The following is a 17,161-nucleotide window of genomic DNA, read 5'->3' as shown; positions in this document are numbered from 1 at the left end:
GCTGTAGCCCATCCACTTCAAGGTCAGAGATACCCTTCTGCACACCACTGTTATAATGCGTAGTTATTTAAGCTATTGTCGCCTCCCTATCAGCTTGAGCCAGTCTTGGGCCATTCTCCTCTGAACTCTCTCAATTATAATGTGTTTTCACCCACTGAACTGCTACTCACTGGATGCTTTTTGCTTTTCGCACCATTTTATATAAACTCTAGAGATTGTTGTGCATGAAAATCCCAGGAGATCAGCAGTGTCTGAGATACTCAAACCATTGCATCTGGAACATTTCACAGTCAAAGTTACTTAGATCATGTTTCTTCCTCATTCTGATTCTTGGTCTCAACAACAACTGAATCTCTTGACCATATCTACATGCTTTTATGAGTTGCTTACGTATGATTGGCTGATCAGATATTTGCTTTAGTGGGCAGGTGTACAGGTGTATAATACAACACATCAAACGTTGAAGTGGATAGGTCACAGCAGCAGAAGACCACACTGGGTTCCACTGCTGTATCTTAATACATATGGAACCGTGGATTAAGTCAATGTGTTTGAATGCTTTAAGAGGACAATCTAAATGCTTTTCCTAGAGAGGTGTTCTTAGGACAGCCTTAAAATTATTCCCCTTTTAAAAAAAAAGGTAAAGACAACAAGAGGAGTAGAAGTGCCTGTGTTTCAAGACTACAGAACAGCCACTAACCTTAGTTCCCTGATACTGAAGACAATTTATAAGATTAACTTTAAGAATCTTATTAATTAAAATTCTTTCTATTTATTCATCACCACAGCTTTCTCATCGTAAGATTATCTAGTCCCAAGTGTGGAATTTTTTTCTTTAGCATATTTTAATCCTTAAATAGAAATGTTAATTCGATTAAAGATAGATTGGCAGGAAAAGGAATGCCACAAATAGAAGACTCAATGGCACATAACATTGTACCATTTGCTTAAAAGAGACCCATAACTTTGTAATAAAAGATAATTTAAGATTATGACATAATAAAAGATAATGGAAACAATAACTTAAATTGCTGCTTTATAATTATCTAGAGCTGCAGTTTCCAACTTGGGGACATGGACCCTTTGGTTAATGGTAGGGGTCCATGGAATAAAAAATGGTTGGGAACTCCTAGTCGAGAGGTATGGAGAGAGATGTATACGTTCTGGTTCATCTCCAATGGATTTGCCATATAGATTCATGCTCTTCTGGTCTTCCCTGGAGACAAATACTAAGACATTATCAGTAGTTGTGGAGCACTATCAATGGGCAAGAACAACTGAAAGTCTTCCAGGAGAAGGAAATATTCACTATTGTGCTACTAACTGGCAAGGTCCAAGATTACATGGGGTCACAAGGAACTGTAGATTCATGAAACCAGAACATGAAACAAGCTGCTGGAGTAACTCAGACAGGTCAAATGGCATTAGTGGAGGCAAAAGGATAGCTGTCATTTAGGACTGATGCAGCGTTTCAACCTAAAATGTCATCTCATTGCTTTGCCTCCACAGATGCTGCTTGACCTGCCCAGTTCTTCCAGCAAGGTATGTACAATGCTCAAGACCCAAGGTGGAAAAGGACACCATCTAATAATTCCAGCCCTGCCATTCCCCATGTAAAAAGGACATTGTTTAAGTAGTGTTGGCCAAACCAAGGATGATCAAAATACAGCTAACAAGTTTATGAACATATTGATCTGTCAATGTAAAACATTTGCTTGTTGTATGAACTACAGAATTTTCTGCAGATTTGTTAGAAGTCTAGTTGTTGTGAAAAGCTGTGATGAGACAAGAATGCAACAGTGATTCTGCAAGGATTTTATGATTATTAATCTAGCTAGTGTTTTCTCTCCTTACTTTCAAAGTAATTGAAAATGTGGGTTACGGGATTATCAAACTGTCAGAAAAAAATGATTCCTTTGCGTCGTATGGCAAAGCACAATGTTGTACCACCTTAACTGTAAGCAAGTCACCTGAAAGTTTGGCAACCCCCAGCTCTATTCCAAAAGCAAACCAAAGAGGCAAATTCCAGATGAGATGTGACCAAATGTGGCATCACAGAGGCCTCAGAAAGCTGCAGTTAATGAATTTGGGGTAAATTCCACTGGATGGAATTATATTTACACAATGGAAGGGGGCTATCATCGTCAGAGGCCAATTATCTTCTAGATAGAACACAAATGCTTGGCTTGCTTTGCAATGTCCTAGAACCCACCATCTCCAGCTGCCTCAGTGACCTTCCTTCAGATTACAAAGTAATAAGATTACTTTGCCATTCGTATGGCAAACCGAGCTCGGTTTGATCTGGAGCTCCTTGGAAAGTTCAGCATTCAGTAGTTACATTCTATAGCTCACTGGGACAGATCCCTGGAACCTACAACTAGGAAGCACCGCAGGAGCGCTTTACCACATGATCTTCAATCATTTGAAGTTGCGAGTGACCATCGTATTCTCATGATTAATTATCAATGGGCAATAACTGATAACCTTGCCATTTAGGAAGGCAAAGAATTTAGTTTTTAAATCTCCTACCCCTCAACCTTCCAGTTTTATAGTAGTGAAAAAGAGGGGAAATCAGAAGAATAAAAACTATAATTGCCCTTTGACTATTAAAAAGCTGGAGGGGGTGATGGGAGGCACCCCTTCCCCTGTGCTCTGCCACCAGCAGATGTACCAGGGCTAAGGGAATGAAACATCAACGAATGGTAATCTGTGGCTGATGACCTGAGGGCATTGTTGGAGGTGTGGCAGGCAGCAATGCCAAGCAGGAAACATCCTCCTGTAAATCTTATTGAAACTTCAGGTATCCAGTGACTAATGTGAAAGGGCAGTTGGAGTCCAGGGAAGACTGGATGAGTGAAGGAAAGTCTTCATTAGGAGTTAGACACCCAACCCACTAGTCTCTTGTAGCAGAGAAACCTATCAATGACTATGAAGAGGTATAAGTGAAGACAGCTTGATGCCCTCCGAGAGGTGGGATGAAAGATGGGCCCAAAAGGATGGCTTAACATGACAATGATCGCAACAAATTTAGACCCTTCGAAAGTGCAGGTGTGGATGGGAGAATGTGATGACTCACAGGGGGCTACGAATCCATCAGGGGAGAATGAAATGCAGCGAGAAAGGCCAACAGCAACCTTACACTGTTGCAGTCCATCAGACAAGAGGGACCCAGAGCCAGAGAGAAAACCACAGAGCTGAAGGACCAACATTGCTGGAGGTGATTTACTGGTAGGGGAGGAAAGCCCATCAATGGAGCGTAACCCCCCCCCCCCACCCACCTAAGATGTGAGCACACAAACACACCTGACATCCCCCCCCCACCCCCACCAAGCTGTGGAGCCACACCGCAAAGCCAAGAGGAAGAAACCAGGAAGGAGGCACGAGATAAAGTGGCCGAGTGGCAGAGGCCGGACGTTGACCTCAGTGCGATCCAAGAGCACACTTCAAACAGCCAAGAGGAAGACAAGATCAACTCACTTGGAGACTTCCTCTGTAGAGATAGATTTGGCGAAGTTGCTGTCAAGTGAGTCAGACATAAAGCAGCTCGTACGAAGGTGCGGAAGAACTGGAAGAAAGCAACACAGGAGGAGAAGGTGGGCTTGAAGCTGTTTGAAACGAAGTGGCCAGGCTGCAAAGGGCAGAATGCATTTGTAAGCGAAGGAGACAGACGGAATCCGAGACAGAGACAGAAGAACAAAATACTGAATGCATATTTTGCATCAGTCTTCACAATGGAAGACATCTGCAGTCTACCGGACATTCAAGAGTGTCAGGGAAGTGAAGTATGTGCAGGAAAAAAAAGGACTGAGAAGGTGCTCAAGAAGCTTAATGGGCTGAGGGTGGATAAATCTCCTGGACCTGATGGAATGCATCCTTGGGTTCTGAAGGAAGTAGCTGGAAAGATTGTGGAGGCATTAACGATGATCCTTCAAGAATCGATAGATTCTGGCATTGAACCGGATGATTAGAAAATTGCAGATGTTACTCTGCTATTTAAGAAGAGTGGGAGGCAGCAGAAAGTAAACTATAGACCTGTTATCCTGACATCAGTGGTTGGGAAATTGTTGGAATGGACTGTTAGGGCTGAGATTACAGAGTACCTGGAGGCACACGACAAGATAGGCCAAAGCCAGCATGGTTTCCTGAAAGGAAAATCCTGCCTGACTAATCTACTGCAATTTGTTTGAGGAAATTACAAGCAGGGTAGACAAAGGAGATGTAGTAGATATGGTGTACTTGGAATTTCAGAAGGCCTTTGACAAGGTGCCGCACACGAGGCTGCTTAGCAAGATAAGAGCCCATGGAATCACAGGGGAGTTAATAGCATGGGTGGACCATTGGCTGATCAGCAGAAAACAGAGAGTGGGAATAAAGGGATCTTATTCTGGCTGGCTGCTGGTTACCAGTGGAGTTCCACAGGGATCGGTGTTGGGACCGCTGCTTTTTACACTGTATGTCAGTGATTTAGACTACAGTATTAATGGATTTGTGGCTAAATTTGCTGATGATACAAAGATAGGTAGATGAACGGGGAGTGTTGAGGAAACAGAGAGCCTGCAGAGAGACTTTTGATAGTTTAGGGGAACGGGCAAAGAATTGGCAAATGAAATACAATGTTGGAAAGTGTATGGTCATGCACTTTGGTGGAAGAAATAAACAGGTAGAATATTATTTAGATGGGGAGAGAATTCAAAATACAGAGATGCAAAGAGACTTGGGAGTCCTTATGCAGGATACTCTAAAGGTTAACCTCCAGGTTGAGTCAGTGGTGAAGAAGGCAAATGCAATGTTGGCATTCATTTTAGAGGTTAAGAATATAACAGCAGGGATGAGATACTGAGGCTCTATAAGGTACTCGTGAGACCGCACTTGGGAGTATTGTGTGCAGTTTGGGCTCCTTATTTTAGAAAGGATACACTGACATTGGAGAAGGTTCAGAGAAGATTCATGTGAATGACTCCAGGAATGAAAGGGCTACCGTATGAGGAATGTCTGGCAGTTCTTGGGTTGTATTCCCTGGAGTTCAGGAGAATGAGGGGGAATCTCATAGAAATATTCCGTATTTTAAAAGGCCTGAACAGATTAGATATGGCAAAGTTATTTCCCATGGTAGGGGAGTCCAGGACAAGCGGGCACAATTTCAGGATTAAAGGACATCCATTTAGAACAGATTTGCAGAGAAATTAGTCAGAGGGTGGTATATCTGTGGAATTTGCTGCCTTGAGCGGCTGTGGAGGCGAAGTCATTGGGTGCATTTAAGGCAGAGATAGATAGGTTCTTGATTAGCCAGGGCATCAAAGAGAATGGGGTGAAGGCAGGGGAGTGGGGATGACTGGAAGAATTGGATCAACCCCTGACTGAATGGCGGAGCAGACTCGATGGGCTGAATGGCCTACTTCTGCTCCTGTATCTTATGGTCTTATGCTGCAGCTGCCACAGAGGTCCATCAGTTTGGGTGCAAGCAGGAGGAATCCCCACTGGTCGTTCAGCTGAGAGAGTCCATCGACCCGCTGGGAAGGAGTGACAATGCCCCAATCCACACAGGACATAACTGGAAAGCTCAGACTGTAGTCGACCAGGCCATCAGCAGGCTGGACATGCAAGAGTTGGCTGAGGGAAGACGGCACGTTTCTGGTCCAAGGCCTCATAGAAATAGAGGATAGAGGAGGTGACAAGGACAGAGCAGGAGCACAGGGCCTCCATGGACAACATGGGTGGGAACCATTAACAGCTCCTCTCACCTGTGGAAGATCCCACAAACCAGACTCAGCCTCCTCATCAACCCATGACACCTTGCCCTGCCCCCGAACCCTCCACCAGTGGTTCAGCAGTGAGGATAACTGCCCCTTGTGTGATACCACCAATACCAACCTCCAACACACCCAGGCAAAATGCAAGACTGTGCTGTCCCAAGGACACGACAGATGGCAGCTCAACCAGGTCCTAAAGAAGCTGGAGGAGATCCTAGACACCTGCAGGCAAGATGCGAGGAGCAGCCTTTCCACAACAACTCATCCCATTTGTTTAGGCTGGTAAGAGTGCTGAATGCACCTGCCCAAGATCTCCCTCAGGACTCCTCTCCACAGGCAAGGAGAGGAACATGAGGGCAGATCTCTGCAGACAGCTACAGTGCCCCAGGGAAATCACCATATCTCTCCACCCATAGTACTGTGGTCCACGGCAACCAAGACAGTCCTCATGATTGAGTTTAACCATCCCGTGGGAGGAAGGAGTGGAGGCTGCCCACGAGCAGAAGAACTGAAGTACTCAGACCCGGCAGCTGAGTGTAAGGAAGCTGGCTGGAGGACCATCATCTGCCCCGTGGAGGTAGGTTTCTGGGGCTTCATCGGCGCATGGCTGACAAGGCTACTCAGTGATATGGCAGTGACTTGAGTGAAGCTCAGGAGGGCCGCCAGAGAGTTGGCTGGAGAGGCAGAAGAAGGGAGCTTTCGGCTGTGGCTGAGGAGGAAGGACAGACATTTGGGGACTAACCCCAATGGAATCTGCAGGGGGTGGCAGGGAGACATCCCTACCACTGTTCTGCCACCAGGAGATGTGCAGGGCCAAGGGAGAGAAATGGTAACCCGTGGCTGATGATGCTGCACTGTTGGAGGTGTGGCTGCAAGCTCTGCCAAGCAGGAAACAACTTCCTGTAAATCTCACTAAAACAATTCAAATGTTGCTAAAATTAAGCAAATGCTCCAACAGCTGAATCTAACCTAGCACTGAAGAAACATCATGAAAAGATTTACTCCTGGTACTGTAAATGAGGCTGAAGAAGCCCCAACCCATTCCTGATAACAGTACAACAGAACATACACTCCCAATCAATGAGTTAAAACAAAACTAACAGGGTTCTGTTAGTGTTACAGCCTGGTTTTGAAGCATTAGTCTTGAAACTTGTGCCAGTGACAGACGCCCCAGAGAGACGTCTGTATTAGAAGTAAAATACTGCAGAATTCTTTAAAATTCTAAAACAAAGTAATGTCTGTGAACCAATGCAGGCTTTCTAATTTTGATAACTTAAGAGTTCGCATGATTTCAAAACTATATAAAATTGAAATGCTTCATTTTATATTTAATAAGGGTTTTGAAAAATTTAGATCTTCACCAATGATTTCCTTAGCCAGAGGGTGGTGTATCTGTGGCTATCATGGCCACAGATGGCTGTGCAGGCCAAGACATTGGGTGTACAGTGGGCACAGGAGCAGAATTAGGCCATTCAGCCCATTGCATCTGCTCCACCATTCCATCATGGCCCATTTATTATCCCTCTCAACCTCATTCTCCTGCCTTCTCCCCATAACCTTTGATGCCCTTCCTAATCAAGAACGTATCATTGGTAAATTGGGGCAACCACTTATTTGGACCAGTTCTTAAAGAATGAAAATTGAGAAAATAGCTGGGATTTCCTTTGTTTATTTGGGACACTATGCCACTTAATTGGGGCAAGAAACTGTTGCTGAACAGTTTCTAACTAGCATCAGCTGCATGCCTTTGTGCGGCCTTAGACACTACACAGTGCTTTGAGTGAAAGATTTTTAAATAGCGTTACTTGTCTGTGTATTTAAAAAGCAGTGAATTTTGTCACTGATGGTTGGTGATAAGAAGCAAGACAATTGAGAAGTGTTTTGCTCATTGTGGTTTCAATCAATTAGGCTTGGAAATGCCAGAAACAGCCGGGAGTGAAAATGAAATGATTTTACTACCTCAACAAGTTAGGAACTATGAAGAATTTAAAGTTATCCACAATTATCTTCAATGTAAATAATGATTTAGAGGATGCAGTCATCGAAATGATAGTGAGGTAGTCCATTATCTATACTAGGCCTCTACACTGATTTTACTCACTTACAGTCAATCAAAAGAACTCAGCAGGTTATATTAGTTTAATGCTTCCGTCAATAACTACTAGGAACTAATACAAGTTTTATAGCACTGTAGTAGTATTGGTAATGTTCTAATTTGTTGTTTATCATTTAAATACATAATTTGTTACTCAGTTAAATGGCAGTTTGCCTTTTTGATACCTTTCAAAACTACTTTCATGAAGCTTCGACTAACTGGGGCAGCCACTTAATTGGGCCAGAATGTACTGGCCCCGATGTGTCCCAATTAACCAGAATCCACTGTATTTCAAATGGAGGTTGATACGTTCTTGATTAGGAAGGGCATCAAAGGTTGTGGGGAGATTGGGGTTGAGAGGGACCATAAATCAGCCATGATGGAATGGTGGAGCAGACTCGATAGGCTGAACAGCCTAATTCTGGTCTTATATCTTATGGGCTTAATACAATAAATATCCCATAACTATGCTGGTCAAGTTACAAAAAATTCCAATTAAAATACACTACTGATTAGATAGTTGATCTATTAGAACTGACTAAATTTTAAATAAAACTAGTTTGGTGCTACAGAATTTGCTATAGGATGCTTTAAAAGGTGATCCATCTTGTATCATCCTCTATTCAGCTGCAGCTTTCACACCCCAGTCGGTTATGGGTTCAAATACCAGTCCAGAGATGTCACTATAGTATTCCAGAAGATTCTATTGCATTATTTAGATCAGGGAGGAAAAATCTCATCTCTAATTTTTTTCCCCCCAAAGTGACTAGAGAACTAAAGACTGTAAACAATATTAAAAACTAAATAAATTATTCCGCAAATTAGTGTGATGCATCACATGTCATTACCCGACAGGATAGCAAAGCTCCAATAGAAAGTATTTTATTCAGTTTTTTAACATAACAAAGTAGTGCTTAGTGAATCTTAGTTTCTAAATCACGAGGTTAAGACTTGCATTGATTTTTCCGCATTAGGCTTTTGACCAAATACAAATAGGGGACGGTAGTTAGATGAATGCCTCAGTCTGGACACCTGAAGAAACGCGATTTCCAAAACTACATACTTAGGCATTTATAAACAAAGAAGGGATTCATTTTTAAAGTGTGACACAGATGTTTAAAGCCAGATGAACAGGTTGTGAGACCAGAAAAAATATATTTTTGCAGATTCCAGTGAAACACTGAATGCAAACAGTGTAGAAATGAAATTTAAAAAGATGTTAACATACTCCAATCAAGGGAAGTTGATTACTTACAAAAGTAGTGTGTGTCGGACAATACATTAAAAAATAGACACTCGATGATTTGTAAATCTTTCACATGCACTCCTGCCAGTCCATACCGGAGTTATAAATTATATGGAAATCCCCATTTTAAGCATCAGACCCACATAACTATTACATTAGCTTCCATTTTATGGGATTTTCTGCCACAATCCACAACCAATGCCTGATGCCACTGAGACGAGGAATAAAATTATTTTTCACCGAAACATCTCCTTCGATCGTTCAACTTTTAAAAGTCTGATCACTGGGCACCATGTCAAATGGAGGTCAATCATCCTTCTTTTCCAGAGCTTCACACTTTCCTTGCTGCATCATACAGCGGCGTACTATGCTGTCGAAGCTTCCCAAATAAAACAGAGCAATTGTACGGAAAAGACCCATGGTGAAGATCTGAAGAACAAATGTTAAAAAAAATCCAGGATTAAACCAATGTAAAACTAACACTGCAACTATGCAAGTCCAAAATTCTGCTCTGGTGAGATTACAAAAGATTTAGTTTGGCTTTAAACTCTTTTCACCTGAACAAAAAAAAGGTTCTATTCCCTTCGGGAAAACAAACCAAACAGGCAGCATCTAATACAGGGAATATACAAGTGATATCATATCCAAACCAGACAGGATGACTCTAATAGACATACTGGTAAGTTTAAGAGAAATTTGATCCAATGCCAAGACTGCTAGATTATGAAGCATAAAAGATTGCAATGATAAGGTAGGAGAACAAAATTAATGTAGTTCAGTTAACAAATTAATGAATGGAACAGAGGGTTTGAAGGGACATATGGTCTACTCCAGTGGGAAATCAATTAGCTTCAACAGTCAATTAGGTTTAAGACACATTCCCTTCATCATCAAGGGGAAAGGAGTCTACTTAAAACTTTATAGTAAATATAGTTACTGTGACAGAGAAATAAAGTAATTGATAGATACTTCTTGTATCTAATAAAGTGGCCACTGAGTGTACATTCGTGATCTTCTGCTGCTGTAGCCCAACCACTTCAAGCTTCGACATGTTGTACGTTCAAAGAAGCTCTTCTGCACACTGCTGTTGTAACACATTTCCCCCCTCCCCACCTCCCGCACCATTGTCTACAAATTCTAGACTGTTGAGCATGGAAGTCCCAGAAGACCAGTAGTTTGTCACCAATAAGTCCACAGTATAAAATCACTTGCATCACATTTCTTCCCCATTCTGACGTTTGGTCTGAACAACTGAACTTCTCCACCATGTCTGCATGCTTTACTGCATTGAACTGCTGCCACATGATGGGCTGATTAGATATTCGCATTTACGAGCAGATGAACAGGAAGGTTATCTAATAAAGTGGCTGCTGAGTTTGTCGTTACCGTGACAGAGAAATGAAGGGGTAATTATAGACCCCGTTCAAATGGTTGACATCTAGTGGTGGTGTTGGCGAGTGGGAGCGAGATGGGAGAGAAACTCAGAATAAAACTTCAGTAACTATGATAATTAAAGAAATGCAAATGATGTTGGTGACAGTCTATTGTTGTGGAGAGACATGAAGCTTCAGGGACAAGCCCGAACAAGTTGGTGCCTGAAGGGAAACCCTTGATGCACAGAAGAGAAATATCACACAGTAGGTATTATTGGAGATAAGAAGAGCCAAGGAAGCAATAGTGCAGATCTACAAGTCTGTGCCAAAGGAAAATCATTAGTCAGACAAAGCTAATTGGGTGCAATATGACGACAGCTGTAGTCAGTGGTTTCCTAACAATGGATTGAGAGACACAGAACAAAGGGACCTGCGTCCATATTTTGTTCTAAGAGTCGGTTTGGGCAGAATTTGAAAATAGCATTTCCAAGTTCCATTACCCGATAACTTGGCGGCTCCACCAGCAATGTTTTCCTTTTCCATATGCGAGTAAACAGAATAAAACAAGATGTGGCTCGGGTGCATAGCGGTCAGTGTGATGCGTTACAGCGCCAGCGAACACCACTTCGATTCCTGACGCCGTCAGTAAGGAGTTTGTGCGTTCTCTCCATTACTGAAAAGACATACAGGTTAGTAAGCTGTGGGCATGCTATGTTGGTGCCAGATGCAAGACGCCACTTGTGGACTGCCCCAGCACATTCTCTGTGTTGATTTTTGACACAAACGCTGCATTTCACTATATGTTTCAATGTACATGTGACAAATAAAACTAACCTTTAACCTACAGCACAGTACAGGCCCTTTGGCCCATGATGTTGTGCTTATCCAACCCTTCCCTCCAAAACAGCCCATAACTCTTCATTTTTCTTACCTCCACGTGTCCACATACCCCAAACAGTGTATTCCAACACTTACACTGTGTACATAAATCTACCTCTGCTCTCTTTAAAAGGATGTCCTCTGGTGTGAGCCAGTTTGTAAATGTGACAAACTGGTAAACATGGCAAAGATGTCTAACTGTATTGTTTGTATAGACGTGAAACAAGGCTTAGACTGATGTTATTAAAATACACTTCGCTACTGAACAAAATCTGAACCTAAGCACCAAATTAAACAGGCCATTAATGAACTCCTGCCAGATGGCCCCAGCAGCACAGGTCTTCCCCCATCAACTTCTCTCACAATAAGGTTATCACATGGTAAACTCACACACCACAGGATCGAAAAAAGCTGCAGAAGGTGAGAGGCTCAGCCAGCCGCATCACAGACACTACAATCCCCAGCATTGAGGACATCTTCAAAAGGCGATGCCTCAAGAAGGCCATATTAATCACTGAGGACCCCCAGCACCCAGGACACATTCTCTTCTCATTACTACCACCATCAGGGAGAAGGTACAGGAGCCTGAAGACTCAATATTCTAGGAACAGCCTCCCTCCGCCATCCGATATCTGAATGGCCCCTGAACCCGCGAACACTACCTCACTACTTTGTTCCATTTTTACACACTTTTTAAAAATAATATATCTTATTGTAACTTAGTATTTTTTAGTGTATCGCACTGTATTGCTGCAGCAGGAGAAACTTCACAACATCAGTGATACGATTCATGCACCATCTCAGAAATAAGAATAAGTGAAGTCAATATACACATACTCACAAATCTATCCACACAAATATATGCTCCTATAAATTCATATACGGCATCCTTTAAGTTGCTTTTTAGCCTTGCTATATAAGCAATCAAAATAATATATACTTTCTTCAGTCATGCAGCAGTCACCCGCTTGCTTCAAGCTGGTTTGCTGTGAAGCTTACATTTCTTTTCAAGCCCAGGAACCATATATTCACTCATACAATATTAATTCATGTAATTACTGAAACAAATGTGCAAAGAGTGGCTTAAGTATATTTTAAATGTGTATGCTTACATAAATGTGCCTTAATGCATTATTGTTACTGTAATGGAAGAATTGTTTAAGTTGTTAGAGCAAATACAAATGTATATTAAAGCTGTTTTAAAATAGCCTGACGGCAGGAACCCGATCATCATTATTACTCAGTTACAAAAAATATGCTAATTGAAAATTAATATGCTAGAATTGAATACTGTTTAAAGCCTGGAAAACATGAAGTTTGGAGCACTAATTTAGGTCATGGTATTATATCAAAAGCACGCTGACAGCACCAAATCGACCAGGAACTTGCTCAGTCTGGTACTTCAAACGAATAAACTGGGGGCATTTTAATTCTGATCCCCATTCCAGTTCCAAGATGTCAGTCCATGGCCTCCTCTTGTGTCACGATGAGGCCACCCTCAGGGTGGAGGAGCAATGCCTTATATTCTGACTGGGTAGCCTCCAACTGACGGCATGAATATTGAATCCTCCTTCCAGTTAAAAAAAGCTTTCCTCACCCTCCCCTCTTCTATTCCCCACTCTGGCCTCTCACCTCTTCTCACCTGCCTATCACCTCACCCTGGGTCCTCTCCTTACTTCCCTTTCTCCTATGGTCCACTCTCTTCTCCTATCAGATTCCTTCATCATTACCTTTCCTACCCACCTGGCTTCACTTATCACCTTCTAGCTATCCTCCTCCCCCCACCCCCACCTTTTCATTCTAGCATTTTCCCTCTTCCTTACCATTCCGGAAGAAGGGTTTCGGCCTTCTGTTTATCCATTTCTGTGGCTACTGCCTGGCCTGCTGAGCTCCTCCAGCATTTTGTGTGTGCTAATCACGAGTACAGCACTGACTGACAGATAGAGAACGAATGAGGGACTTTGTTCTAGCTTGAAGTATCTGTCAGCTATTTAGCTCAACAAGTCTACATACTCATAAGAGTGAAGCAAGCAGTCAACATATGTGATGGAGTGCTAGACTATGAGTGAGGGCCCCATTTGAGGCACATCTCAGTCTGTAACACAATATATGAGATTGTTAAAGAATTACTCAAACTGCAAGATAAAAAGTAATAAATCAGCCCAAAGCCAAAAGCTGAAGGTCAAAGTCTAGTGCTTGGTGATTCCAGAGGTAGAGGCCCGAAAGGCAAGGACTGAAGTTGGTGATTCTGGAGGTAGAGGCCCAAAGAGCAAAGACTGAAGTTGGTGAATCCGGAGGTAGAGGCCCAAAGAGCAAAGACTGAGGTTGTTGATTCTGGAGGTAGAGGCCCAAAGAGCAAAGACTGAGGTTGTTGATTCTGGAGGTAGACACCCAAAGGGCAAAGACTGAAGTTGTTGATTCTGGAGGTAGACACCCAAAGGGCAAAGACTGAAGTTGGTGAATCCGGAGGTAGAGGCCCAAAGAGCAAAGACTGAGGTTGTTGATTCTGGAGGTAGAGGCCCAAAGAGCAAAGACTGAAGTTGTTGATTCTGGAGGTAGACACCCAAAGGGCAAAGACTGAAGTTGGAGAATCCGGAGGTAGAGGCCCGCTGAATCTGCAGGGAGGTTGGAGGCCTAATGCCCAAGGGTTCTGGGCCAAGGACTGAAGGCCTAGAGGTGACCTATACTGGGGTTGGAGCATGTGTATGTGTGAGAGTAAGGGAGCACACAAGAGGGAAAGGGAGAGAGCACGAGAGAGAGAGAGAGGGAGAGGGAGGGAGGGGGAGAGGGAGAGTGAGGGGGGGAGGGGGAGAGAGGGGGAGGGAGAGAGAGGGAGAGAGGGAGAGGGAGGGAGGGGTAGAGGGAGAGTGAGGGGGAGAGAGAGAGAGAGAGAGAGAGAAAGACAGAGTGAGTGAGAGAGGTGGGGGAGGGGCGGGAAAGGGGTTTGCTTTGTTCTGTTGTCGTTGTTGTTGATGCTTCTGTTGTGTGGCTTTGTGGGCACACAACAACGTGTGGTGACACCTGCAGGCTGCCCGCAGCACATCCTTGGGTGTGTCGGTTGTTAATGCAAACAAAGCATTTCACTGTACTTTTGATGTATGTGTGATAAATAAATCTGAATCTGCAATAACTAAGGGTAGGGTTTATCAGCAGATTGATAATTGGTGTTTAAGACTAGCTTTGGGTCTATTATCTCAGAACAGATGTGCTGGCATTGGAGAGGATCCCGAGGAAATTGATAAGAATTACCCAGGAATGAAAGGGTTACTGTATGAGGAGTGTTTGATGGCTCTGGGCCTATACTCGCTAGAGTTTAGAAGAATGAGGGGAGCGATCTCACTGAAACCTACTAAATATCAAAAGGCCTAAGTTGGATGCAAGAGAGGATGTTTCCATTAGTGGAAGAGTCTGGGACAGCCTCAGCATGTCCCTTCAGAACAGAGATGAGGAGGAAGTACTTTAGCCAGTGGGTGATGAATCTGCGAAGGCCAAGCCACTGGGATAATTTTAAGCAGAGGTTGATAGGTTCTCAATTAGTAAGGGGATGAATGGTTAAAAGAGAAGACAGAGAATGGGGTTGAAATTAATCAGCCGTGATAGAATCATGAAGTGGACTCAATGGGCTGAATAGCCCAATTCTGCTCCCATGTCTTATGGAGGGACTGAAGAGAAAAAAAAAAGTGGTTACATAGAGACCAAGCATGACTGGGAGGAAGAAACAGTGAAAAGAAAACATCACTCACTGTCCTCTCGAGATTTCAAAGAACAGAGCATGATTTGTATCTGTTCGTCCCACACACCTGAGCCTTTGGTGTGACCAGGCAAATCTTCTGAGCCACAATGCTATGCCTGTTAATACCCCACATAATCAGAGTTTCACTACAGTATTTTGTGCCTATGACCAATATACCCGAACCTATAATGACTTGTTATACTCACAAATAAGTCCCAAATTAGTTTTAATCTTGGCAAATATTACTGATAATTTTGATCTCTCATGAATTTAATGATTAACTTTTTTCCTATAAAACTACACTGAGTGCTGAAAGGAAGATGACATCTCAACTATGGGATTACGGTAAATGGAAATACAAATATAAAATTTTTTAAAAATTGTACCAGGCTGTATCATCTTGAAGGTCACAAATAACCCTGTGACTTTTGAGGTGACTAAAGATAAAAGATACCAACCTAAAGCTGGGAAAAGATTTCTAACTTTGTAGGGAAATTACATTTGTTCAGAGTCTGAGGATTACTGCAAGTCTTAATTTAAGTTTTAATATGACTTAATCAGCTTAATTGAATGACTTGGAATCAAGCTTCTCACCAGTTAGATAGGGACAAAAATGCTCATCTGTGACCTTCATTTATAAGAGCAACAAGACTGAAATCTTGAGGAGCAGCTTCTCAACTTCTGCTCCACCTTAGAATCAGAATCGGGTTTATTATCACTGGCATATGTTGTGAAATTTGTTGCTTTACAACAGCAGTACATGGCAATACATAGTAATTAAAACTATAACCTATAATAAATTACATACTGCAAAAAGAGAGGAAAAACAATGAGTTAGCATCCATGGGTTCATTGTCCATTCAGAAATCTGATGGCAGAGGTGTAGAAGCTGTTCCTGAAACGTTGAGTGTGTGCCTTCAGGCTCCTGTGCCTCCTCCTTGGCGGTTATAATGAAAAGAGAGCATGTCTGGGGGTCGTGGGGATGGATGTCGCCTTTTGGAGTCATCACTTTTTGAAGGTGTCCTGGATGTTAGAGAGGTCAGTGCCTATGATGGAACTGGCTGAGTTTACAATTTTCTGCAGCCTTTTCTGATCCTGTGCAGTGGCCCCTTCATACCAAATGGTGATACAACCAGTTAGAATTTCTACAGATGTACCAAGGTATACCTGCAGAAATTTGTGAGGGTCTTTGGTGATATACCAATTCTCCTCAAACTCCTAACAAAATACCACTGCTGTCGTGCCTTCTTTGTATTCTGGGCTTGGGATACATCCTCAGAGATGCTGACACCCAGGAACATGAAACTGCTCACCTTATCCACTTCTGATCCCTCGATGAGAACTGGCATGTGTCCCCTCAATTTACCTTTCCTGAAATCCATAATGAACCCCTTGGTCTTGTTGCCGTTGAGTGCAAAGTTGTGTGTTGCAGAAAATCCACGAAACCAGTGGGTCTAACATAATCCTGTACACCTCCTCGTCATTAATTCCAAGACCATAAGATGTAGGAGCCCATTGAGTCTGCGCCACCATTCCCTCTCAACCTCATTCTCCCCGCAACCTTTGACTCTTACTAATCAAGTGTCTATTGACCTTCACTTTAAATATACCCAATGATTTGGCCTCCGTTGCCATTTGTGGCAATGAATTCCATAGATTCACCACCATCTGGCTAAATAAGTTCTTCCTCATCTCTGTTCTAAATGGATGTCCTTCTATTCTGGGGTTCCACATCCCATCTAGGCTTTTCAATATTTAGTAGGTTTTAATGAGATTCCCCCCACCCCACCTCCATACGTCAACTCCTCATATGTTAACCCTTTCATTCCTGGGATCATTCTCATAAAATTCATCTAGACTCTGTCCAATGCCTTGCTTACATAAAGGTCCCAAAAGTGCTCACATTACTCCAAGTGCGGCCTAAGTCAGAGAGGAAGCAGAATTAGGAACCTAGGTCACTTTCTTCCTCCTCAAGGTTTGTGAAACCAGTTGCAGTAATCTGCTTCAGTGGACAGTTGAAGCATGACTATCCAATGGCAGCAGATAGTTCAACAGGTGAACTTGCCCAATGTCGCACCAGATACT

At 42.8% G+C, this 17,161-nt stretch overlaps 1 protein-coding gene across 2 annotated transcripts in view; it reads right to left on the bottom strand.

Moving 5' to 3' along the window:
• Window positions 1-17,161, bottom strand: part of kdsr (3-ketodihydrosphingosine reductase) — a 53,755-nt gene that overhangs the window by 1,951 nt on the left and 34,643 nt on the right. Inside the window, exon 10 of one of the 2 annotated variants that reach the window (XM_073024387.1) lies at window positions 8,712-9,520. The exons of the other annotated variant lie outside the window; for it this stretch is intronic. Coding sequence (XP_072880488.1) covers window positions 9,398-9,520 — 123 coding nt within the window. The 3' untranslated portion in view covers window positions 8,712-9,397. Of the gene's footprint in view, window positions 1-8,711; window positions 9,521-17,161 lie in introns of those variants that run through there. 2 annotated transcript variants of the gene reach the window in all.

Source organism: Hemitrygon akajei, chromosome 20 (genome assembly GCF_048418815.1).
Source record: "Hemitrygon akajei chromosome 20, sHemAka1.3, whole genome shotgun sequence".
Taxonomy (NCBI): domain Eukaryota; kingdom Metazoa; phylum Chordata; class Chondrichthyes; order Myliobatiformes; family Dasyatidae; genus Hemitrygon; species Hemitrygon akajei.
Note: the sequence above shows the minus strand (reverse complement) of the source record. Positions and strands in the feature narration are given on the sequence as shown.